Source organism: Simochromis diagramma, unplaced genomic scaffold, assembly GCF_900408965.1.
Source record: "Simochromis diagramma unplaced genomic scaffold, fSimDia1.1 OVJJ01000421.1, whole genome shotgun sequence".
Taxonomy (NCBI): Eukaryota; Metazoa; Chordata; class Actinopteri; order Cichliformes; family Cichlidae; genus Simochromis; species Simochromis diagramma.
In genome coordinates this window covers 3,369,551-3,394,685 of record NW_024387250.1, presented here as the reverse complement: position 1 = coordinate 3,394,685, position 25,135 = coordinate 3,369,551, and the positions used below count along the sequence as shown (strand labels likewise).

Sequence of the window (25,135 nt, the reverse complement as noted above, 5' to 3'; positions counted from 1 at the left end):
GGAAAGAAGAGTTTGTGATCTTCCATCCACTGACATTTTGACATACCAGCTTTGGCAGGTCCACTCAGACACACAATAATGTTCTGTTATGCTTCCGCAGACAGGCCTCTCTCGTCCCCTTTAAAGACGATACACTTTCACCACCACAAGTTCCCCGCTGCGCGTTTCATAAATGTTTATCCCACATGACTCTAGCCCCCTCCCCAAAAGTTTGCTTAGGATAGCTGCGAGTGCTGCCAACTCAGATGAAAGGGAAAGATTTAAAGAATGAAATATATAAAGCCTGCTTCGACATGCTTGGTTCGAAAGGTTTCAAACTCTTTTACAAAACCACAATTAACTCTTTACACAGTTCTCCACTGAGTTAAATAAGCAGGACTTGGAGTTGGGTAAAGAAAGAAAGTCAGTTTGACATTTTTTTGACTTTACATGTAAATAGTTAATAATCTTATAACCTACTGGATGAATGGATTGGCATAAAATATCAGGAAAACATATAAGAGCTGATTCCAAAGGGGAAAAGCAATGGATAAACCCGCACCAGTGTTTGCTGATCACAGTATAATGAAAGATTGCTTAGAAGTGATCTACTCTTTCCAAACATGCTGAAAAGTCATTATTAATTAAACACCAGACTATGTGAAAACAAGCTGCAGCTGTCCTATAGATAGGTTTTAATTTCTCAACATCAAAATGTTTGGTTGACTCTTGTGGCATGTGTGTGCCATTCTTAGAGAAGCAGGAAACTTTTTTTATTTAAATATTTACTCATTCATTACAAAACAATAGAGGAGAAACAACAACACTACAGACAGCCCAGCGTCTCCTTTCAAACAGGCGGAGAGTGAGAGTGGTAATATTCACAGTTACTAGAGGAGAATGTAATGTCGCACTAAATTACAGTCATTGAAAGCTTGTATGGTTACCCAGCGATCTATCACTGTCACACAGAGGGGGAGAGGGGGCGGGAGAGCAGACAGGCGCCAGGCGCAGCAGGATCAAAGCAGGGACATACCTCAGGGAGAGAAACAGTTAACTCCATTTAACCAATTGTCCTACAGACAGTCATTCAGTCAGTGCGCTGCCGCTGCAGGCCCAGCAGCAGTTCCCATAAGAGAGAAGAACGCTCGCATATAGAGTTTCACTGAAAATGATTTGACTTGATTTGAAGAGCTGCAGAACAAGGCCAATTTGGATGGGCTGCTTGAATGGGCCCTTTACTGTCTCTCAAAGGGATTACAGACAATGAACACAATAGGCTGAAATATGGCCATGGACAATTTGATTACAGGCCACAAGATAGAAATTTACAGTGATAATAACTCTTTGGAATATAAAGAGTGCTGTAAATCGCTGCCTGGATTGCCTTACTGCTTTAATGAAACCTGGTGAAAAACTACTGTCAACACATTCTCCCGTACAACTTCCCAGAAGGGGCCCGAAGAGAAGAATTTGTGTGACATATATCTGGTGAGGTTTACATCTATTAAACTGTGAATGGATTTATGACACAATCACAGCACCACATGGTAAATATTTTTAAAAACAAATAAATACACTATATACACACCCAGAAGGCACGCACCAAATCTTAGCACTCATTTAGAGTCCGTTTGTGTCCACCTGATGTCTTTGTATGCGCAACCCATTTTCTGGTTCTGTTTTGTTGTCTACCAGTTCAGAAAGGGAATATTTGACTATTTAGGCAAAGTTGGGATTGTAAAGCAGAAAATTAAAAACACAAAAATGCTCTGTAAGAACTGAAGGGGACAAGCATGGGCGAATTGATAAACTCTAAATAAAAATATTAACCAGTGCAGATTTAGATTTGGATTCCAGCAAAGAGTGTTTAAAAGGTAGGAACTGCACATCTGTCCTACCTTACATAGAATAACTCGAGCTGTGCCACTGACGAGAGGTTTATATCTGTCAGAAACCACAGCATATAAAATGGACCGCAACACTGTCTTTACAAATTCGGCCTATCAGAAACCGCTTTAGCCCGGTCACGTGGAAACATCTAAAGACTGATAGGCAGGCGGCAAGATGGAAGGGGAACTTGTGGTACTGCGCTAACGGAGAGACAAGTCTGTGCGTAAAAGCCTGAAAAACACACAGCTGTAGCGTCATCGGAGGAACATCTGCACTAGCACTTATCTCCTCAAGAGAAGCCACGAAAACATAAACAGTGTCGGAGAGAGCGGCAGGAAAATTAGTTGTATGGCACCGCAGTCGTGCGTAATGAATCCTGCGCAAGGATCACCGCCTGTGGCTGCTCCCGGGGAGACTTCGCCGGAGGATAGAGCCGCTGATGGAATTGGAACTGATGAGCTGGACCTGTCACCTGTTAGAAGGTGTAAAACCAAAAGTTCAGATCTGCCTTTCAGTGTGGAATCACTCATATCAGACAGGACGCCGTGCAGAAGCCTCCAAGACTCAGAGCCTGGCTCGGGTTGCGTCCGGATAGAGGACGCAGATTGTGCGTCACAGAGAGGATTTTATCGGTCTAAAGCGGAGGCGGTGGACCTCAGCGACAAGGAGAAGAGCTCCTGGTTGCAGGCGCCTTGCGCATCCCCTCCAAGTGAGTGTAGAATGCGCTATTGCGACATTTTGTGCGATAGTTAAAACAAAAACGTCAACAACTTGTATAGACATATTCAAAGAAGCATAAACAAAATGACTGCTAAACGATTGTATAAAATATTATAATTGTCTGTAATAAAACTATTAAGAGCCAACAGTGAGAGGGAGCTTGAACTTTCCTCCAAAGAGTAAATAACGGCAAAGGTGCACTGACTGTAGAATAGTTAGGATATATATATAGGATATAGAATATAAGCTTGTGTTTGATATTTTCGTGATCTTCAAGATTATAGTCTATGCGCAATCAAAAATTAAACTTCAAACAATCACTAGTTATGCTATTAAATCGATCGCCGAAGTTCTAGCAGTGTAGATAACTTCTTAATTATATTTCCAGGACTTCCCAGCCCCAGCCCGTGCAACCTACGGAAACACAAGAACAACAGGAAACCCAGAACTCCCTTTACAACCTCTCAGCTTCTTTCTCTGGAGAGGAAGTTCCGACAGAAACAGTACCTCTCCATCGCGGAGAGAGCGGAATTCTCCAGCTCCCTCGGCCTCACAGAGACTCAGGTCAAGATCTGGTTTCAGAACCGCAGGGCCAAGGCCAAGAGACTGCAGGAGGCCGAGCTGGAGAAACTAAAGCTGGCCACGAAGCCGTTGCTCCCGGCCTTCGCCTTTCCTTTCCCCTTGAGCGCACCAATAGGCGCCCCGGCGCTATACGGGGCCCTGAACGGACCTCGGCCTGCCTTACCCGTACCAGGACTATTCAGTGGACCATATGGGATGTACTACTTGTCCTAACTCATACTAACTTTTAAGCTGCTTCGTTGGGAAAACTGCCTTAGCTTTATCCAGCAAAAATATTCTTATGAAATAATCTGTCTGAAATCTCATATTGAATGAAATGTTTTTCGTTAAAGAGCTAATGGGGAAAGAATAATATAATAACCCACAGCAGGGATATGTTAACATAACAGTCTCGCTTCATTTTAAAGCTGTTCATTATTTCCAGGAACAAAAACAAAACAGTTGCCTTTTTTATTTTCAGTAAACACTTATGTTAAGTTTACTCCATGGTAAATTAATTTTGCAGTGGCTCATTTTCAGATTCAGTTTTCAAACTTCACCTGAACAGCGAGGTTTTCTGTCCCAGCTCAGGTATGCTTCAGTTCCAGTAATTTTACTGTAGTAAGAGAAGACCACAGAAGACGATTTTTTTCAGAGCCTGTTGCTTTGAGCTGAAAGCAAAAACTTGTAATGACGCACTGAAAGACAACGGCTTGTTAATTATTTCTATTTTAAATGCTTTGAAATGTCCCGCCTCTTCAAGGAGAGTTTTAATTTATAGCAAAAATATTTAAATGACAGTTTTGCTGACTTTCTATATTTTTCTGATAGTCATTTCTGATTGATCTTATTCATGTATGCCACAGAGCTCGAATGTTATCCAAAAAGAAACGTATGGTAGATTAATTCGGGTTTTTTTAATGGGCATAACCGCTCATTTAGAAACAGCTTCACAAATAACGGGAATCACTTTGACACTTTAATGTTGCAAAGATGCAAAAGTGATGGTTGAGAATCTGTGGATTTGGTGTTTTAATAGGGTCTCTGAACTTAAAATGGAAATAAAGAAAATTAAAGTTATCCTTTAATCACTTCCTGAGGTGAGCTCCTGATGCTGTAACTCTAAAAAGACTTTAAAGGCCTTTCCTCTTCAACAAAACAAAAACATACATATTTAAAGAATGTAGTTTCTACACGTTACATCTTTTGTGCCTTAGTTCTTCAGTGCTTTACATTAAAGATCTTCTGGTTCTCACTCCAGTTAAAGGTTAATTTTCTGTAACAATAAGATTTAAGCAACAGTTTCCAGCTCGTTAACAACTGTGCTCATTTCATAAATACAATAAGCCTGCTTTACTCGAGCCCTTACCTCAAAAGGAGAATGTTTTTGCACAGGTGTCAGAAGAGCTCTCGAGATCAGCTTCATTACTAAATGTAGATAACTCCTCGTGTAGTTTTGCAAACACTCCAAGTGTTGAACGCGGCAGACCAACTTACATGAGCTATTAAGGTACAGTGTATTTTATATTTCACAAGTGGAAGATGTTTTGTACAATTATTAAAGTTTATTATGAAAATCCCTGACATTCTCTTTTGTTTCTCCTTAACACAAAATTTAAAGTGGGCTCCAAAAACCTGCTTTTTTATATTGAAAACACAGCAGTTAAGTATTACTGCATCCTTTTTTATATATATATATAAAACTCTAATAAATGCCTTTTCAGTTTTTCCAGTCAAATTGTGAATGGGTAAGTGCTGGTTGTTGTGTAAATGCAGCACTGCTCTGAGGGATCAGCAACACCAGAACAGCACCACATGAATGCAGTTCATTTACCACAAAACAAAAAAAAAACAAAAACACAACAATAAAAAAAGGAAACTTGCAATTTTTGCAAAATAAAACTGTTTTTTATTTCAGGTTAAAAACATCTATGACTGTGAAGGTATTCTGTACAAAGGTTATAAAGCTGTAAATCTGAAAAGCCAGAAAATAGCAGCCTTGACTTTGATGCTTCACTTCCTCCTTCCTCGCCGTCCTCTAAAGCCTCGGACCGAACCGTGACCAAAACACACAGTGTTGGGGATCCTGAGAGAAAAGAGCACAGCTGCTCAATTCTGGGCCTCAGATTGCTTAGTTTTAAATGCTAAAAAACTGTAGTACACATGTGCTGTAATCAGTACTTTACACATATTTAACTTATATAATATTCTGGATTTTTTTTTAATTGCAAATTTCTTAAAAATGGCTGATTTAGTTTTAACACATACAGATTTGAAGGCTAACCTGTAGGAATACTGAGGCTTTCGTGGCGCTGTGCTCTCAGTGTCCTGGGCTGCAGCAAGAACGTCCTCAGTAGAGGCTTTTTCCTCACACTCGTGTGTCTCCATGGATTCCCCTCCCTCGGGTTCGTCGGACGGAGAGTTACACATAACCTCACAGACACCCTCAGACTCACACACATCATCCACCACCTCCATGGCTGCGTCTTTCTGCTCCTTTCTTTTTGTCTCTCGTCTTCTATTAACAAAGATACAATATTTAAAATACGCATAAGGCTATTTACGGCAAACATATTAAAGTGATGCTATTTTAAACTGCGCCTTTCACAGAGTTAGAAAAATAATACAAAAATACAAATTTTACACATCAGCATCAATAAAGAAGCAAAAAAATCTTATGCTATAATGTGTCTGATCTTATCATGTCACTAAATAAATAATAAAAGAGACATGTAGAGTGTAATGTAAGAATATAAAGAGTAGATAAGGCAATAAGGAGATTGACTAAAAGTCATAATTTGACATTTTGCTACCATCTAGTGGACAAAACACAGCCTTACCCTCGTTCCTTTTTGGTTTTATCGAATCTGAAGTCTGGAGGATACTTGTGAATTCTTATTAAATGGTCCTTCCTGTGTTTATTAGTCCTGAACGTCTGTCCACAGCCTTCCACCAAACACTGGTACTGAAAAATGTGAAGAAAATGTCATTGTGCTTCAAAAAAATAAAAAAATAAAAAATATCTCCTAACAGCAGAGCTCTATTTGACACAGACTTACCATGTCCTGTTTCTGGGCAAGGATAGTAAAGAGAGAGTCATGCCACTCCTGAATGTGAATGTCCAAGAGCCGGGCGCTCGGCAGGGAGCGGCGGCATGAGCAGCACACGTGCCTGTGCAGGGCGTTGTAATGGTGCTCGTACTCCTCCAGAGCACTGAAGACCGCACTGCAGCCTGAGATGTGACAGGCAAACTCGGACACGCTGACACAAGACAAGAGGAGGAGGAGGAAGGTTATCAACAGTCTGACCAACACTGAGATTACAAGTCATCAGTCAAGTAGAAAATCCAACACTGTTGCTAAATAATGATCCCTTCTGGGGCAAATTTGTCATTTTACTGAATATTTTTAGCATTTCTCAATTAAATATGTCCAAGTGCATAATCTACTACTGTTGCAATCATCTTATTTGACTCGTTTTATTTCTAAATATGATCACTTATTTTATTTACAAGTAATCAGCTTCCCAAAATCCCAAAAATGGAATGTGGGATTAATGTGTTATTTTTTTTGTCATTGTGCAAATATAGTGATTATAACATCCACATGAACGGAATCAACTTCATGGGATTTCCTTACCTGGATGGACATTAAGACACCAAAGGACAAATAGTATGTGGGGCAGGTTAATATGGAAGCCTGTTTCTGCCACTGAAAAAACCAAACATTTTTGGTGATCCATAAGTCAAAATTTTCAGGTTATTGTCTCAAAATTTCAAATTATGAAGTCAAATTTTGAATTCTTTTCTCAGACTTTTGAGTTGGTGACTCAAAATTGTGAGATAATAACCCCAAATCTTTATTTACAGGTAGTTTTTTTTTTTTTTTCAGCACTAGAAAAGACTTTCCATAGATGAGTCATGCTCACAGGAATTTAGGATGAAATAAATATGTAAAAGGATGTTGAAAGTCAGTTATGCAAGTCTTCTGGCTCTTGTATTTTCCTTTTTGTTTCATTAACCTTTATCTCTTATTTCACTTAGTGTTTCGTCCATCTATGGCAGATTTCTCTCTGAGCAACAGATTTTTACAGAGACTCGCAAATAACGGACAAAAACCTTCCTAGTCTTGATTGTAGTTGCATTTGTTTTTACTTGTACTTCTCATCATATCCCATTACAAATCTGACTTTGTGGTGCAAGCTTAGGGGATGAGAGAGAGATCCAGGATGAGATCCTAGCATGTTCACCTGCAGGAGAGCCATGATGAAAGCTTTTACTGATTTCTTCACAACCATTGGCGGGGGGGAGGTGTCAAAGTCTGTGCAGTCACACATAAAGAGTGACACCTGCTCACCCTAACAACAACATGAAAATGTAATTTGAAAGTTTCAGGAGATATTTTAAAGGATGAGTGTGTTAACCCATGCATTGGCAAATGTAAATTATGTGCTGTTTAAAGGTGACCCATGCTCATAGCTAGCTAGCTAGCTAGATAGATAGATAGATAGCAAGCACTTATATCTCCTGCCTCCCTCACCTGAGTGCTGGCTTGTCTTCTGCCTCCGAGATGTACAGGTCCTGCAGGTACATGTGTCTGTGAATGTCCCCGTCCTGCAAACAGCATTCATCTGCACGTTACAGCCGTTAGCAGAACGAGCAGCTGCCTGCTTTTCTGCTCGGTTTCTTGGTGCTTGGTTACCTCAAACAGCTCGTGGTCCTTGTGCAGGCGGATGATCTGCGGCGTGAAGCTGAACGGGTTGTTTCCCTCCTCGGACTCACTGAGTCTCCGCTCCTGCTGTTCATCGCGTCCCTCCGTCCGAAGCTGGAGTGCTTCTGGCTGCAGCATCGCTTCTACACGTTTTCATTGGCCGGGCACAGAAACACTCGTTCACTATTATAACGTTATCAAGTCCAATGGTCGCTACGATGTTACTTTTTCGGTTGTATTTTGGCGCGGGGTTATGACGTCACCTGATAGTCATCACTGAACACTAGTCGCCCTGCTTTGACCTAATACAGCTGTGGGAAACACTGTCTTCCCTCAAACTTAATAGTTAAAAAAAATAAATGAATAATAATAATAATAATAAATATCAATGCTTTATTCCAAAGGAAGGTTATTTCAAGCCCTACCGCTCTCATCTTATAGAACATTAAGTTTTTGGTGTAGTTCAAGAAATATCAGAAAACAGAAATAATTGTATTTGAGTTTAAATTAGCATCAGCCCTAATTATAAAACCCCAAATTTCACTCAAATTCAGAATTTTAACCCTTTTAATACCATTTAGATCAGCTAATTCTAATGATTTACAAAGAGAAAAGCATAAAAGCATTTTCTAACTATGATTGCAGTTAAATGTATTTCAATAATTAACAGTATCAATGATTATATATGCGTCATAACTTTTTTGTGCAGTGACAGAAAACCCCCAGCAGCATATTCGTGGACAAAAGTGGCCACCTTCTGTTTACCTTCACAAAATGCCATAAAATGAATATATATTAAAACAATTTCCACTTGATTTTTCAGACTGGTATCAGTCCTTGTCACGAAAACCAACATTTTATTCAAATTCAGATTTTTTTTTTTTTTTACCCTTTAAATCCTAGTTTGGTTATATTTTCCCAGTAACTTTTCAGAGAAAAAGGAAATAAAGTTCTGAATTTTTTAACCATATAATGCATGAAACCTAATATTTTTTTCAATCATTACAGGTCAGTAAAAGTAACAGTAACAATGATTTATTTAATTTTGCATGATCAGTTCTTGTGATGAATGACCAAAAATAAACAACCACCTGGCGTCTTAGGGGCCAGAAATGGCCATTTAATGACCAAATGACCACTAAAATGACAAAAATTTGTATTTGAGTTTGTGTGCATCCTCATTAGGATGTGCTAACCACTGGGGAGTGGTCTTTGTAGGCACACTTTCCATAGGTGGAGCAAGTGGATGTTCTAATCCTGCAGGTGCACTTCTTGCTCAGTCTTCTCATTTTGTTGGTGGGGTATGGGTCACACTCTGGTTTAGACTACTGTATCTTGGGATGAATGGCAGCTATCGAGTACTGGGAACAAGGCTGTCTTGCAATTGTTGAGGTCACCAGCATGTGCCCCAGCTCTTCCAGGATCACTCTTCATTTGTAGGTGTTAGAGGACTCCCACTCCTGTGAAGTGGTTTCCACTGAACAAAGACATTGTATTCCACAACATCCAGGAGATCGTAGAAAAGACCCAACAGCCATCTGCTAGTTTTCCTTCAACAACTCGAGGTGCCAACATCCTGTCTAGGTTATCCACACCGTATTTGTGCTTCTTGTAGTCCAGGCTTCCTCTTCTCCCCATTACTGCCTGTTGGTTACCTGTGTGTTGTGCACATTCTAGCCTCACTTGGGCATGTAGGATACTGCCTTCACCAAAACTACCATGGCAAAGACAGACAACAAAATCTTCCTCTGTTGCAACTGGAGGAGCTGGGTGAGGTAGGTCTGGGTTGTTTCCCCTAAATGTGCCAACCAGAGCCAGATTTCATCTGAGGAGTTTCTCTGCCAAGGTGTGTAACACACACAAACAGATTCTAGGTCTGACCAGCTGTCTCAGCCATGGGCAAAAGACAACAACCAATAAAATTCAAAAAAAATTTATTAGTACAATGATCAAAAAAAATGAAGGGATAAAACAGTCCAGTGTCCCACTTGAGAAAGGGATAAAACCCACAGTCCAAGGCCAGAGCCAGCGATGCCTCAGTTCAGTTGCACTTCAGATATCAACCAGCAGCTGTCCCCCAAGACCCACCACCCTGAAAGTAGATGGCCAGTAATCACTCCAGCCTCAGCAACCCAATTCTGCCTTTAGGCTGCGGCATATAGTAGGCCCTGGTCTGCACAGAGAGACACAATATAACTACATCTTCGATATACAATTCACAGAGCAGCAAACTATCCATCCTAAACATATTTGAATAAAGTCATCTTAGATCTGATCATATGACATACCTGCACAGAGAGACAAAACATCATAGCGGTGTTTGTAGTGTGGGCTATAAGTAGACTAGCATATCAGTGCAATCAAATACACCCGCCTTCAATTAATCCAACCCCATCACAGCCATTGGCTCACAGTAAATGTGGCACGCAAAACCACAACTTTCCACAACAAACAAGGAGATGAATTAATACAAGCAACATTAGTCCACCATGTTACAGGTGAACAAAGTAAAGATGTTGTCAGCGTGTCCTTGGAGCTCCTCTGTTGGTTGGAGTGTGAAACCCTTTTTCTTTTTAACTCCTTGGAACTTGGAGTCTTGTCATCCCACATGCCGCATGTAGCTTTATTCTGGGGTAGGCTCTCATCTACACTTCATGTATATCCCTCCAATTCTCCTCCCATGCAAATTTTTATAGGTGCACAGCAGCTAAAAGAGCTTCTTTGTTATAAAAAAGTCAAAGGCAGGTCTCAGGCTGCTAATGCAGAGAACTGCATACAGTGCGGGCCCTGGTCTGATACCAGTGGGCACTGGATTGTAGGGCAGTCTCTCTTCAGTAGTGGGACCTACATAGTTTTCCTTCACAAGGCATCCAGTCAGTTGCCAGCTCATTGTTCTTGAAAATTGCTCCCTAAATATGTTTTGTTGTGACCTAAAAACATTAAAACACAGGTCACCAATCAACATCCCTAAACTTCAAGCCTATGCTTCAAGCACATTACCACTAGATGGCTGCAAATACAACAACGTGCCCTGACGGCTAAAGACAGATAACTCTTACCGTTCTGTAGCAGTAAGCTTTGATACTCAACAGTTTGTGAGAGTGGTTAGGATGGGTGAAACTTTGGTGGCAAAGCGTTTTATTTTTCAGTTAACTGCAGAAATAACTTTCACAGACTTTCCAGGCGTGGTTTTTTAAAGTGCTTCTGTTATTCGTGTCTGTTTCTTCACTCTGCTCGTTCAGCCCCTCATGTAAATCACAGACTACAGAGTTCAAAAACATATTTGGAGACAATGTTTTTTAACAATTTCTTTTTTTCTTTTTTGACAGTCTCTTGTGGTGACTCGTGGTTGCTCTGATTTAGATGCTACAGGATATTACGAGGCAGAGAGGAAGAGAGAGAGAGAAAGAGAGAGAGAGAGGCGGAGAGCTGAGGATCCTCTGTATTTCCCTCAGAGAGCCAACCACACAATGACAGAGTGTGTCTGATAGAGCAACATGTCAAGTTCTGGATGTTTTATATGGATTTTCTTCTCCTCATGGGGTATGTAAAGAGTTCTTTCTTTCTTTCTTTCTTTCTTTCTTTCTTTCTTTCGATTTATCTAATAAATCATTTAACACTTGCAGGGATAATTACAGCCAGTGTAGAGACTCTACCTCATGTCATAAAGTACCAAACAGTGATACCTCAGAGGCTGAAGGACTCATCTGTTTTTAATGATGATGCTGCTGCTGCTACACACAAGGTAACACTCACTCTACTGTGCTGTTGAAGCAGTTCATTAAGAAAAAAGTGATCTGAAGAATGAATTTAAATCCCTTCTGCTTCTTGTGTGTGTGTGAGCAGAAATACCCTGATGCACTGCAGTACTCTATATGGATCGCAGGGCAAAACCACACTCTGCATTTGGAAAAGAATAAGTGAGAAAACTTTAAATGACTTGTTTGATTTTGAGCTACTTTCTAAGGCTTTTTTAAACCTTTGAGGTTCCTCAATTTGTGCACTTTCTTTTTTCAGGAATCTAGTGGGTAAAACCTTCTCTGTGACACATTACTCTGATCAGGGAGACCAAATCTCAACCACTCCAGATCTAAGTGTATGTATCTTTACATTATTTTATTTGTCTACACCATCGGGAAAATGTGTCTATTTTGTTTTTGTGAAAGTGCACAAGATGCTTAGCACGATACTCCATAGTCATTCTCTCTCAGATCCCTTTTTACTGGTATAGATTACCATATAAGTATTTGACTGCACAGGCTTGAATCATATGAAAGCAGGATATCCTGTGCCACCAACTGCTTTCAGAGGTGTTTGTACATTTATCATCCATTACCGGATATTTTTTTTTCTTCCTTTTGCGAAATGCCAATATAAATCTTTTGACTATATTAAAATCATAGCTCTGAACTGAAGAAAGACAACAGGTCTTTTGTGCTCACTTATTTGTATCCACGCTTACTGTTAACGTATTTCTAAAGTAAACACTTTGCAGTAAATTGTAATTATCTGCTACAAATATCAGATCAGGGGCATTTTGTGCAGTACGTGTAATTATTTCTTGCACGTTTCAAAATATCAAATTGCATTAAAAAAAAGTTTCTCAGGTTCCCGATTATGACCACAGACACACACGCAGCAGGAAGAAACAGGAGGAAGTGGGAATGACATATAAGGTTAAGATTAGCATCCAGACCACACTGAGATATCTGGGAGATTAAAAAATCCCAAATGTCATTATTAATTCTGGTACAAATCATGGCTGTCTGTTCAGGTTCACTGCTACTACCACGGACACATCGTGGGAGTGGAGGACTCCTCTGCCAGCATTGGACTCTGCTCAGGAATAAAGTGAGTAATGCAGGCTATAATTTTTTTCTTTCATCTTTTACCTCTAATTACAAAAAGGTTTCTTTCCCTGAAGGGGTGCCCAAATTTCATAAAAACCATGATGCTATGTTACGGTAAGACTTCGTCTGTGACTCATGGCCAGCACGCCCAAACTAAAGGGAAGATCAGCATCCCTCCTAAAGATCATCAAGACTGAATGCACAGTAACTCGTGCTCCTTGGATGCAGACTTCTCTCGTTAACCCTTCTGTTGCTGTCATGAAAGGGGAAAGTTGACGTTTGAGAACCAGACATGCTGAAAAGTTTGCCTTTGTCCCCTCTGTAGGGGGTTTGTGCGCCTCCGTGACCAGACGTACCTCATTGAGCCTCTCGGTACCGAGGCAGGACAGCAGGATGACGGCCAGAGTGCCGACACTCACAGCGCTGAGGGTCTTCATGCTGTTTACAACTACAAACACCTGAGGAGGAAGAGGAGCCTCTGTTCCCATGGAAACACGACCACTTTCTATGATCATGTAGCTCGTCCGTCTGGACTGTTCCGGCTCGCCAGTCTGGTAAAGACACACAAGATGGACACATCCAGATTTATGGTGCTGTCTCACATTTCATAGATTTATGCAAAAAACAAAAAAACAGGACTTTGCATTGTGATACAAAAATATAAGTAATTCTCTATCGTCATGACATTTATGAAGATGTATGAAAGTAGATTTCTTTAGGTCGACAATTAGAAGTGAAGTTACAGTGAAATAACCACATTTCCCACGAGTGACAATACCACAGAGAGAAGTTATAGATCGCTTTTAATACGTTTGGGTCATTACCTGTGACTGAGTGTGTGAATATTTAGCGCAAAGTCACTGTTACACTGCTCTAAAAGCATTTAAACCATCAAATGGACTTACATAGTGCCTTTCTATTCAACTTTAAAAACTCAAAGCGCTTTATGCTAGAATTCCAGTGTCCCACACTCACATCTGGGGTAACTCAGGGTTCAGTGTTTCTCCCAAGGACACTGTGACACACAGACTGGAGGAGTTTCTGATTGGTAGACAACCCACTCTACCACCTGAACCACAGTCACCCCAAACACTGAAACTTTTTATTTTTCATTAACCACCCTTTAACCACATAATCCTAACCAAACAGGTACACATACACAAATGCTCAACATTGTTAATATCATGTCTCTTTTGTGTTTCTCAGAAAAGCAGAGCTCAGAAAGCACAGCGAACGAAGAGACCCAGGACGGTGGAGCTGGTTGTTGTGGTTGACCATAGAGAGGTTTGAGCTCACTTTTTCTTTTGCCTAGTCACGAGTAAGACACTTTTTGAGGTGTAAGATCTTCTTTTGTTCATGACATGTTGTTAAATGTGATACTAAGTGAAATAATGGTTTCTTTCAGTATAAGAAGTTTGGCAGTAAGAAGACAATAGAGGCCAGAGCGCTTGAAATAGCAAACCACGTGGACAAAGTACGTTTGTGTCTCGGCACTGTTTCTGTGTTTTAGTGTCCCACACGTCTTCAAGCTTTACTTTCACTTTGGATTTCACGCAAGAAATGTGTCCTGATACTTTGTTCTTTACTGACTGGAATCTGACCAGTAAAAGGAAGGAGAAGGTTTTTTTTCTCACTGTGAAAAATCTAACTTTAACTGTGAATCTTCACACCTTAACTGAAAATTTTCACACATATCCCACAATTCTCTTTGCATACTCCCAATGTGTATGCATCATCTTGCAGCACTAGACCCAACATTGGTTTCCTGTTGCACATTTATAAAATCTGCTGCTTGAAGCATTTTGTGGTTTTGCAAATGCTGATTTTAACTGATTTCGCTCACCGCGCTGCTCTGTTTCAGCTCTATCGCCCTGTGGGCGTTCGTGTGATGCTCGTCGGCCTGGATATCTGGTCATACAGAGATCAAATACATGTCAGCACTGACCCTGAGGTCACCCTCCGTCGTTTCCTTGAGTGGCGTCAGCAGCACCTTCTGCCGAGGACCAAACATGACAATGCGCAGTTCATAACGTAAGATGTTCGTCTTTCTACTGCTTACTAAACCTATCTAAAAAATGATGAGATAATTTGTAAACATTTTGCCTCATCACCTTTCAGAGCTGTGGATTTTGATGGCTCCACTGTAGGCTTAGCAAACACCAATGCTATGTGCACCTCTAACTCTGGAGCTGTCAATGAGGTAGTCATGTTTCAATGTTGATTTCTTTAATTAAAAGTGGAAAGATGTGGAAATTAAATGTTTGTGAATTAAATGTCGCACAGGACCATAACACTAATGCAATTGGAGTGGCTTCCACCATTGCGCATGAGATGGGTCACAACCTGGGCTTGTCCCACGACACTGAAGACTGTGTCTGTGGCACTTCTGTGTCAAAAAAAGGCTGCATCATGTCAGAGAGCGTTGGGTAAGCTCAGCTTTGCACTTGTGCAAATGAACACCCTCCTATGTGCAGACCTTCGAAGGAAAAACATCTGATATGGTCTTATTTTTGTCCACCTCCTCTAGCTTAAAGTATCCGGAGCTGTTCAGCAGCTGCAGTCGGCAGCAGCTCAGCAAGTTCTTGGAGGAGATCAACCCGGCATGTCTGCTCAATACTCCTTCCACCGATCGAGTTTATGGGGGTCCCATGTGTGGAAATGCCTTCTTAGAGCCTGGAGAGGAGTGCGACTGCGGCACGGTGGAGGTTTGTGCATATCACGTTCGTTTTGTATAGCCAAACTCCCATTACTGAAACACACATTGATGACTGAGATGTGCATGCCTCTGTATGCCTGCCAGGAATGCAAGAATCCCTGCTGCAATGCCACCACCTGCAAACTGAATGCAGGAGCCCAGTGTGGAGAGGGAGAGTGCTGCCACAACTGCCAAGTAAGTACTACTCACTGTGTGAAGTCACACTGATACTAATTATGTTACTATATAACAAGACACAGTCTGACTGTGCCGTCTGGCTGGTTATGTGTGAGTGCGTGTATTTTAGTAGTCGGTACATCACCATCTGTGTTCCTCTCCGCTCCGTAGCTGAAACCGACAGGCAGCGTCTGCCGACCAAAAGCAGGAGACTGCGACCTGGCAGAATATTGCACCGGCTTCTCTGCTGTCTGTCCGACTGACGCCTACACCCAGAATGGCCTGCTGTGTAACCATGGAACAGGGTACTGCTACAATGGACAGTGTCCTTCACGCCGGGATCACTGCAAGAGGCTTTGGGGACCAGGTTAAGATACTAGTGAATCACAGTTTGCTTCAGATGTGCTTTATTCTTAATAATCAAGACTCATCAAGCTGTATTTTTTGCTGTGATTGTTTTCAGATGCTGAAGTCGCTTCAGACGCTTGTTTCTATCTGCATGGAAACTGCAGAAAGACACACTTTAACCAGAGATGCCCAGGCCGGTATGCAATCCAAAGCTCTACAATTGCACATATTCACTGCGTGGTACTGTTTGTTCTTGAAACCATCCCTTGTGGTTTTCGGTTACAGAGATCAGTCCTGTGGTCAACTTTTTTGTTCCGGCGGATGGGAGTTCCCTGTGACATCCAGGAAGTCCCTTTACAAAGTAGGAAACGGAGACATGTGCAATGTGGCAACTATGAACCCTGAAGATAACTACCCCGAAGATTTGGGCATGGTACCTACTGGCACTAAGTGCGGCAAAAACATGGTGAGAAAGCTGCTCTTTGTAGCTAACATGAAGAAAACATCCATGCGCTACAGATTCCTGCAAAGTCTTTGTGTGTCCTTTAGGTATGCTACAATCAACAGTGTCAAGAGATAAAAAACATAAAAATGTATGGAAGAAATGACTGCTCTGCCAAATGCAACAACCGTGGGGTGAGAACTTTAGATCCTCGGCACTCTAAAGCACTGTGGATTTATGGCAGCACAACATGCGTACTATGAGTGGGATCTCTTACAGGTCTGCAATCATGAGAGCAAGTGTCACTGCGATCCTGGCTGGGCTCCACCTTTCTGTGATGTGCAGCAGTCCGAGCTGCCTCAAGGTACTCTACTATCCTGACATACACCCACTGATAGCCCGCTTCTCCCTGCCCTTTTAATAACCATGATTTACACATGACCCTTATGCTCTGTTTTCCACTGAGCTGCAATACTTGGATTGAATTTCTCATGGGCCTTAAAACAATCGTGCTCTGTTCTGATGAATACAAGCAGACACTGATGCAGTGGCATTTCCTTATTAGTGTGTACATACGCCCTAATTATGTTACAGAGGATTTTGCTTCCTGAGGGGGGTGACGTATGTTGTTATTTGCTCATCCTTGGGCAAAAAAATCTCATTGGCCTAATCTGTTGTGTTATTGTGTGTGTGTACAGAGTCAGGCCTGGTTAAGTTCATAGTGTCACTGGTGGCTGGCTTACTTCTTTTGCTCGTGGTTATTGGGAGTTTGATGTGGTACGTCAGAAAGAGACAGCCTGCGAAGAGGTACAGAAAGGAGCTCCTCCTCTCTTTTAGCTTTTGGATCACCACAATAAGTAAATAAAACTTTATAAGCTTGTCAGAGTTTCTTTTAAGCAATTGTGCATATTTCCTTGCAGATACCTCCCATCTTCCGCGGGACAGTTCAACCCGTTGTTTCGGTCGAGCAGTGAACGACGCAGGCCTCCTCTTGGATCAGCACAAATCAGCCAGCCTAAATTTTTGGAGTCGTCGGCCACTCAAGCATGTAAACCGCTCTTCTCTGCTCCTACCAGACCACAGACTGGAGCACTAAAGCCCAGCCGAGCAGCTCCAGAGGTGAGCACCCTCTGTGATGTAGCAGATTTGCCACCAGAGTGCCGTAATGTGCTGAGGCAGTAGATTTTGGCCTGTGTTATTAGACCAAATTCAAATCATAAACAGACTTATAGTTTAGTCAAACTGCAAAAACCAGTGAGGAATAAGGCTTAAAAAATAAAATTTTAGACTCTACTCATTTCTATTTTCTCCCTTTACAGCCGCCCAAGAAAGCAGCAGCCATACCCCAGCCATCAGTGTTTCAGCAGGTAATCTGACCTCCGGTTCCAGCTTCATTTAAATGTTATTTATATGTTTCAACTAGTAAATACCGTAAATGTTTTTATTTAGGCTATAAAGCCATTCACGCAGGCTCCAGCTGTTTCAAGAAAGCCAATCTTTACTGAGGTAAAACTGCATGTCTTCATTGTCTTTTGGGGCAGTAATTATTTTTAAAAATTGTTATTTTAGTATCATTATTCTGGTCTTATATATACTTTTTTTTCTCTTTTTTTCAGAGTAAGCCACTGCCTCCATCGAGACCTCTGCCACCACTCACAACAAAGCCGGTAAATAACGTTCAAAGCCGCTTAACTGAACTCATTATTTGCGTATACGCATTTAACAGTGCTTGCGTTTGCTGCTTCTTTAAAACATGAACTGTTTTGTCTCTCAGATCATGAAACCAAAGCCCCCAATGCCTCCAGCAAAGCCAAAGCCCTCCGCAGTCCTGTCTTCATTGCCTCACACTCAGCTGGTATGTATTCAGACTCAGACATTCTCAGAGGCTATCACGTTTATGAAGATGTCTGTGGTTTTTGGCTCTGTCCTAGCATAGCAGTGTAATGAACAAGCAGTCAGTGAATCAGTAAGCATATAAACTTCTCCTGACCACCACCGAGTTGGTGAGGCACTAACATGGGGAAATAAACACACCAAGACCAAGTTTGGAGATTGAAAATGTCTCATCCCAAGTATGTGCGCTAATACTATTTATCTGCTCCCCTAGCTCGGCGGGAGGGCTGCCCTGATGCCTCCCAGCAGGCCCAGATGACAGTGGGACTAATTCATCGAGGTGTAAACACTGAAATCCTCTGACAGGGGACATTGTTTTTGTCTCACCTAGAAGGACCAAGAAGATCCTGTCTGGAGACGCTCGTCTGTTTTAAAGTAGAAACAGGATCCGCTGAAGAATCGGCATTGTTAAGCAACACAGCTTTTGTGGTCTCCTTGAGGATTACCACTGCTTATGTACACCTTCAGTATGTTAATGAAAACCTGAAGTAATGATCAGCAGACTCATATTCTGTGCTTTATGAATGACAAATGGCACTGCTGCCATGACGATTGTTTAGTTTATTTGAGTCTTTTTAAAGGGAAACATTTGGTTTTTGGGTTTGTTTGTTTTTTTGCCTAAATCCTGGGATATGTGAAGATTTTATAAGGTAACTGCACTATCAATGCTGTAACTGTTCCTTTTCCCTCACATTTTTTTTGGTACTGCATTTCTCTGAAATATGGTTGTTAAGGGATTTTAAAATGTGGCATGAGCACTTTACAGGTAGATTTTTTTAATTGAAGAAGGTCTTTTCTTGTAATTTTTTAAAAACTCTTTGTACTGACCTGTCTATGCTTGACTGTGCGAGTGAACCAGTACATATATCTGTTTTATTTTGCGTGCTGACCTGATAGATGTCAAAGGATATTGATTATTCTATGCAGCAGACAAGATCACAAAGTCCTTTCACTCATAATACCAATGATGAGGATTCACCCTCGATTTGTCTTTAAATCTTTCAGTTCTGAATGTTCTAATTTATTGGCTTGCAATAAACGTGATCCATCACACTCAGTGTTTCTGTTACTTTCTCTGTCTTTATATCCAGATGATCCAGAAGATATTCACATTAACATCTGTGACTCTCTGTTGATTTTTTTTGCTCTGTCCTATCAGCAGCGTAATGATAGAACAAAACTCAATTAGATCTATAATTGGTTGGGGGAAAAAAGATTGATTTTGTAGTTTTTCCCTGCAAAACCTGATTCAACATGTGAATGGAGTCCAGACTTTCAGCTTTAATTCAAAGGGATTTTTAAGAAACCATTGCATTAACTCTTTCAGTTATAGTAATTTTTATACAGTTCCCCATTTTCAGAGTCTAAAGAGACATTGATTGCCTTCAGCTAAAAGCCTAAACAAACCTATCAGGGAGATTTAAAAAAAAATGAAAAAAGTCAAATTTGATACATGAAAAGGGTGAATGCACTCATCAACTCAGCCACACCAACAGGGCTGAAATACCACAGAAGAGAATTAAGGTGCATGATGACATAATTATTCCATGGTCATGAAAAGAAAACCTCCAAGAACTTGACTTCAAAAGATGGCAAACACTCTTGAGGAGGTGTATCATTGTCAAGGTCTGCAATAAAGAGATGCCTTCTTCATTTGAAATACAGAGAGTTTACAACGAGGTGCAAACCACTGGTTACACTCAAGAATATAAAGGCCAGATTAGAGTTTCCCACAAACCAACTAAAAGCGTCACAGAAAACAATGGAAACACAAAACCAAGACGAACTTGTTCCAGAATGATGAGAGAGAGAAGTATGGATATGGAAAAGGAGAGAAACTGCTAAAGCATACAGGGTGAGTTTGCTCCAGATGAAGGGGTTACCATTACTACCAGGAGCCTCTCCTCAAGGGTAGATTTGGGGGTCATGTCTGCAAGATGTGCTTAATTTTAGATGCTTTGAGCACCAGAGCAACACAAGTTGACTGCATGTATTCAAGAGAAGGCCGATAACAACACAACATTACAACTGAAAGACTTTGCAACTCCCTAAAACCCCTAATCCCTCAAAGATTGGCCAGAAGAGAAACAAATCTATATTTTTGATTTGGGGTTGAACTGGCCCTTTAACAGCTGATCGCCTAGCAACGCTTCAAACAACCTGAGGTGGGCTGAAGCTATAGGTTAGCTCATCAAGACTGTTTTAATCGTTCAGAAACGACTGTAATTTTATAAATAATGGAACGAGAACTGAACGAAGAGGAACTACAGGACCTGTTTGCGTGGATAGATAAGATACCGCTGTCCCGGCCCAAAAGACACATCACAAGAGACTTCAGCGACGCAGGTAGTAAAGTTAGCCTAGCAGTCCGCAGGGAGGTGCTAACCAAACAATCAAGCAGTAACAGCAGGAGTAATATGATCTGCATAGCTCCATGTCTCCAGCTACGGTAATTTTATTTATTTGTGAACTGACTAAGTTTCTCTTTGAACCTTAGTGATGGCTGCTGAGGTGGTAAAATATTTCTTCCCCAAGCTTGTTGATCTGCACAACTATGTTTCTGCAAACTCCACACAGCAGAAGCTCAGCAACTGGAACCTGCTCAACAGGCAAGACATCACTGTTTTATGTGTGTGTGTGTGTGTGATTCTTCTGAATCTGGTGGACTGAATGACTACAGCCCAGCCAGAGAAAAACACTCTCCACAGCTGAAAAACATCACATTTTAACAGCCTGCCACAAAAACTTGTACACAAGCTACAAAAAAGTTAAAAAGCTAGATGGCTAATTAATATCTCTTAATAGGAATGACAGACATTGCCTAATGTTTTTCCCATCCAAATAAAATTTTTCCTGGGCCTCCACATCTGGTCCTGCGGACAAATCCCACTTACACCCACTCACTCCATCCCTCGCCACTGATATGGCACAAAGCCAGCTTCAGATTTATGGGAATTTGCTGAAAACGTTTTGGCTCCTATGTTGTGTCTCATCAGTTAAATCACACTGAGTCTGCTGATACTACTGTGCATAGTTCTAGGTATTAGAAACATGTGTTTTTATTTATATGAGGATAGGAAGGTATTTTCCAAGCTGGACTTCCATGTGCCTGAGGAGACACTGAAGAAAATTGCACAGAGCACCACAGGAGCAATAGTGCCTGTCCTGAGCACCCTCAGGGAGAAGATAGACAAGAAACTGGAGTACACCACCAACAACATACTGGTGTGTAGTGACACACACAGCATAGGTCATTTTTTTTTGTCTATTTGAATGCAAAATATGAATTACTGCATGCTTGTCCATGTTAATCTAACTACAGTGGATATATATTTTGTTTTATAAATTTAGGATATGGAGTATTATGACACCAGGAACCAGGAGAAACCTCATGAAGGTACAGTCTTCTGCATTTGATGCCATATTTGGCTTTGCATCACATCACACGATAGTGATGTAGGCGTTGCTGGAAGTTACAAACTGTGATGAAGTCAGTAACATTAAGTAGATTATGGAAATAAAACAGCTGAATTAGGATAAATGCAATGACTTTATATTGGTCTTATGCATGTTGCAGCATGTGTCATAATGATAGTGTAGTTTGTGCAGAATATCAGCTGAAACAGTTGTTTTTTTATTTAACTGAAGCCAAACAAAACTGAAGCTAAGATGTGCTTTATTTAGCACAGGAAGTGAGTTTGGTGTTATTTTAGACTTTTTTTTGTTAATGCAGCTATATCTGCTGGTCAACTCCCAAACATCAAGTCAGCATATTCAGCATTCAGCAAGGTGTTTTTTTCCCCCCTCTTTATTTGGTTTTTGTTTAAGGGATCAGTTTAGTGACTGTTCATCGCTGTTTTTGTCACTGAAATGAAGCGTCTCCAAGATCTTCTCAGGCCCAAATTAAGTGTAATCTATCCCAGAGATAGCAGTGACCAATCAGAAACACAAAGAAACGTCCATTTGAAGGAATCGGGGAGAACTGATTAGAAGAAAATTCCACCACCCTAAAGGAGTGAACTTGTTTCCCACACCTCATCCGTCCCTATCAAAGCTGGCCAGTGCCTCCACCCTCTGCTCTTTCCTCTTCCGTCTACACTCGCTCCCACTATCAGACACATGACTCAGGTTCTCGTATCAGTTTCCACATGGCTCTTATCGCTGGCCTGAGCTCAGCACCGTTGACTTAAAGCCTGATATTTTTTTCCTTTATCTACTAATCTTACTTCAGCGTTTCACCCTCTTTCTGCTATTGGTCATCACCCTTTCTGCCACCAAGCCTTATCTCTTTTACTCAGCTGTATAGATTCTTTTAGTCATTGTGTTTTGTTCACATCATAGTTTGTAAAACAAGACACTTTTTTTTCTTCAGAAATTCAACAGACTGAGATAAGACTTCTAACTCAGCTGGAGGAATTGAAAAAAGATGAAAAGAACAGGCAGAAAAACAGGTATGACCAAAAAACCACTGCTTTTAATTATAATGCAATGAATCGCAAGAACATTTAAAACAAAAATAATAGCCTGTCCATTCTTTTTTTTATGGTACAGTAAAGTGGAGCGGGCAGTAAAGTTTTATTCAGACATGGATCCTGCTTTCCAACAAATGCTGAAGGAAAAAGAAAAAGCAATTATGTCTTTGATGGAGACTGTGGAGGTAAAGTCTGCATGCAGACATGCATGAATGGAGGAAACACTCTGCTAAAGTGTGTGTGTGTGTGTGTGTGTGTGTGTGTGTGTGTGTGTGTGTGTGTGTGTGTGTGTGTGTGTGTGTGTGTGTGTGTGTGTGTGATGGAGAAAAATATGGAGTGTGTGTTAGGCATGTGTAATGTCCTGTGTCAGCAGTGGCGAGTGAGTCAGTATCTGCTCAGCGGATATAACCCTTATTTTTCTTTTCCATCTGTGGTCACATCTGCATGTTTAGAGAGAAGCAGAAGGATGACACAAACGTGCAACTTCTCCTTTCACCGCACTATGAAGATTTCAGAAGCCTTCAAAGAAATATCCTCTCTTTAGCCTCATCCCTCTTTTCTTTTTCTTTTCTTGGTTTTCTTGGTCGTGTATGTTTGCAGATCCTCCAGATGAAAGTGAACAAGCTGGAACATCTGGTTCACTTGAAGGATGTCCGTATTCAAGATCTGACACAGCATCTGGAGACGTACAAAGCAAGAGGCAACACACACTGAAACTATACAGACAGAGAAATGTCTGTAGCAATTCTGATATGTAAACCTGTATTTTGTAAAAAAGAAATATTAGTTAAGGCAAATGATCATCTTATCTAATCCCACCAGCTAAAACTGTCACATCTGTTGAAATGCACAAGGGAGATTCCAGATGTGAACTTTTTAAATCCTTGTTTTGAAAAAGAAAAAAATGGAATTTTATCCCAGAACATAAAATGTACACACTTCAAGATGCAGAAATGTCTCTTTTTCTTTCTTTAATAACATGATCCACTGCCTTATATCTAGAATCTTCTGTGTTTATGCTTCATGACCCTTTTATATGAAATCATGACTTGTTGAATGTAAATAGTTGTTTCTTTGTGAAAGGTATCTCTGGGCTTCTTTTAACAGCCCATAATTTCTGACTGTCAGCTTCTAAATAAAGCCACAAATCCCCATTCACAATTGTCTCACTAAATAAGAGGGCAGTGTATCAAATAAGCCAAGTCGTGGGTTAAAGCCAACAAAACAAAACTATATATGGTGTTGCATTTGGTGGCAGCCACTTCCTTCCTTCACTCATTTTCGGTAAGTTTCCTGCTTTGGAGTAAGTTTGAAAACCAGACGTTAGTTAATAACTTCACTTCCACTTTATCGAGCATTTTTTTTTTTTTTAGAATTACTGCGACATCAAAGTCAGGAGCATTGACGAAGTCGTGACACAGCAGCAGCAGACCGCAGCCCAACGTCTGCTTTTCAGATATAAAGTTCTTTTCACTTTCTTGAGGTTTTTCTGTAGTGCCAAATAAGAGAGAGATGTCCCTCATTGTTTTACTTTATGTGGGCTTTGTTGGCATGAGAGGCATGTGACCCGGTGAGCTGTACCAGGAGCAGCTGATCATCTCCAGCTGCCTGCCAATGTGACTGTCGTGCTCACAATCATGCCACCTCATTAATCATCATTATCACTTAATTAATGACTGAGAAAAACAAACACCTAATGAGTTTACAGTTACACTTATTTTAGATTTAGATTTTAGTTACTCCTTTTTTCACAAGGGGTCGCCACAGCAGGTAGCTCTGCATGTTTGAACTGACAGACTTTTTACACTGGATACTTCTTGATGCAACCATAAAGGAATACGTTTCTCCTCCTGGGATCCATTAGCTTATAAACCACTACACTTTGGAGCCACCTAACAAATGCATGTATTTAAATTAATGAATTATTGATTTCTTTTTGGTAAATTACGCCTAACAATGGAAAACATCTGACTCAGTGTGACACAATATATGTGATGAGTCACAATCACACCCAGTTAAAGTGGTTCTGCTGCCGGACCACACTATATGAAAATGTCCCTGTTTACCTGACAACCAATACATATACTCACTTCATTAGGTACTTCTGTTCAACTGCTGGTTAAATAAATGTCTAATCAGCCAATCACATGGCAGGAACTCAAGCCGAAGTTCAAACTGTGCATCAGAATGGTGAAGAAAGGTGATTTAAGAGAATCTGAATGTAACATTGTTGCTGGTGCCAGATGGGCTGATCTGAGGATTTCAGAAACTGCTGATGTACTGGGATTTTCCCAAAGAACCATCTCTAGGGTTTACAGAGAATGGTCTGAAAAAGAGAAAACATTTTGTGAGCAACAGTTCTCTGGGCAAAAATGTCTTGTTTATCCCAGAGGTCA

At 40.8% G+C, this 25,135-nt stretch overlaps 4 protein-coding genes across 5 annotated transcripts; 3 read left to right on the top strand and 1 right to left on the bottom strand.

Annotated features, from left to right (window-relative positions):
* The first annotated feature begins 1,943 nt into the window (after positions 1-1,943).
* On the top strand, positions 1,944-4,734 carry msx3 (muscle segment homeobox 3). The gene is made up of 2 exons (XM_040001932.1): positions 1,944-2,581; positions 2,981-4,734. The coding sequence occupies exons 1-2, from the start codon at positions 2,221-2,223 to the stop codon at positions 3,385-3,387; spliced, it is 768 nt and encodes a 255-aa protein (XP_039857866.1). The 5' UTR covers positions 1,944-2,220; the 3' UTR covers positions 3,388-4,734.
* Positions 4,735-4,841: 107 nt separating this feature from the next.
* znf511 (zinc finger protein 511) lies at positions 4,842-8,141 on the bottom strand. 2 transcript variants are annotated; one of them, XM_040001925.1, is made up of 6 exons: positions 7,854-8,141; positions 7,692-7,765; positions 6,213-6,414; positions 5,994-6,118; positions 5,438-5,668; positions 4,842-5,239 (listed from the first exon to the last, which is right to left on the bottom strand). In XM_040001925.1, the coding sequence occupies exons 1-6, from the start codon at positions 7,998-8,000 to the stop codon at positions 5,167-5,169; spliced, it is 852 nt and encodes a 283-aa protein (XP_039857859.1). In that variant the 5' UTR covers positions 8,001-8,141; the 3' UTR covers positions 4,842-5,166. The 2 variants fall into 2 exon arrangements, with proteins under 2 accessions (XP_039857859.1, XP_039857858.1); XM_040001924.1 differs by having other exon boundaries at positions 5,438-5,671; positions 7,854-8,139.
* A 2,217-nt stretch (positions 8,142-10,358) lies between these two features.
* adam8a (ADAM metallopeptidase domain 8a) lies at positions 10,359-19,320 on the top strand. The gene is made up of 26 exons (XM_040001831.1): positions 10,359-10,495; positions 11,226-11,405; positions 11,489-11,607; positions 11,709-11,782; positions 11,880-11,958; positions 12,637-12,713; positions 13,038-13,266; positions 13,919-13,996; positions 14,118-14,186; positions 14,574-14,743; positions 14,831-14,912; positions 14,996-15,138; positions 15,240-15,417; positions 15,513-15,602; positions 15,756-15,951; positions 16,048-16,129; positions 16,218-16,398; positions 16,482-16,568; positions 16,654-16,738; positions 17,073-17,181; positions 17,295-17,493; positions 17,694-17,741; positions 17,824-17,880; positions 17,991-18,041; positions 18,149-18,229; positions 18,482-19,320. The coding sequence occupies exons 2-26, from the start codon at positions 11,360-11,362 to the stop codon at positions 18,524-18,526; spliced, it is 2,655 nt and encodes an 884-aa protein (XP_039857765.1). The 5' UTR covers positions 10,359-10,495; positions 11,226-11,359; the 3' UTR covers positions 18,527-19,320.
* Positions 19,321-20,395: 1,075 nt separating this feature from the next.
* spef1 (sperm flagellar 1) lies at positions 20,396-24,129 on the top strand. Its single transcript, XM_040001933.1, has 7 exons — positions 20,396-20,613; positions 20,765-20,876; positions 21,345-21,492; positions 21,619-21,664; positions 22,640-22,718; positions 22,819-22,924; positions 23,340-24,129. Exons 1-7 carry the CDS (start codon positions 20,505-20,507, stop codon positions 23,451-23,453), a joined length of 714 nt encoding a protein of 237 aa, XP_039857867.1. The 5' UTR covers positions 20,396-20,504; the 3' UTR covers positions 23,454-24,129.
* Positions 24,130-25,135: the final 1,006 nt, after the last annotated feature.

Coding starts and splice junctions, on each gene's coding strand:
- msx3 (XM_040001932.1), top strand. CDS start 2,221: ATGGCACCGCAGTCGTGCGTAATGAATCCTGCGCAAGGATCACCGCCT. Junction 2,582..2,980: donor GCCTTGCGCATCCCCTCCAA/GTGAGTGTAGAA, acceptor TTATATTTCCAG/GACTTCCCAGCCCCAGCCCG.
- znf511 (XM_040001924.1), bottom strand. CDS start 8,000: ATGCTGCAGCCAGAAGCACTCCAGCTTCGGACGGAGGGACGCGATGAA. Junction 6,415..7,691: donor GAAGACAAGCCAGCACTCAG/GTGAGGGAGGCA, acceptor GTCTTGTGTCAG/CGTGTCCGAGTTTGCCTGTC. Junction 5,240..5,437: donor AAGCCTCAGTATTCCTACAG/GTTAGCCTTCAA, acceptor CTTTTCTCTCAG/GATCCCCAACACTGTGTGTT.
- adam8a (XM_040001831.1), top strand. CDS start 11,360: ATGTCAAGTTCTGGATGTTTTATATGGATTTTCTTCTCCTCATGGG. Junction 11,406..11,488: donor GATTTTCTTCTCCTCATGGG/GTATGTAAAGAG, acceptor TAACACTTGCAG/GGATAATTACAGCCAGTGTA. Junction 14,187..14,573: donor TAGCAAACCACGTGGACAAA/GTACGTTTGTGT, acceptor GCTCTGTTTCAG/CTCTATCGCCCTGTGGGCGT.
- spef1 (XM_040001933.1), top strand. CDS start 20,505: ATGGAACGAGAACTGAACGAAGAGGAACTACAGGACCTGTTTGCGTGG. Junction 22,719..22,818: donor AAGAACAGGCAGAAAAACAG/GTATGACCAAAA, acceptor TTTATGGTACAG/TAAAGTGGAGCGGGCAGTAA. Junction 22,925..23,339: donor CTTTGATGGAGACTGTGGAG/GTAAAGTCTGCA, acceptor GTATGTTTGCAG/ATCCTCCAGATGAAAGTGAA.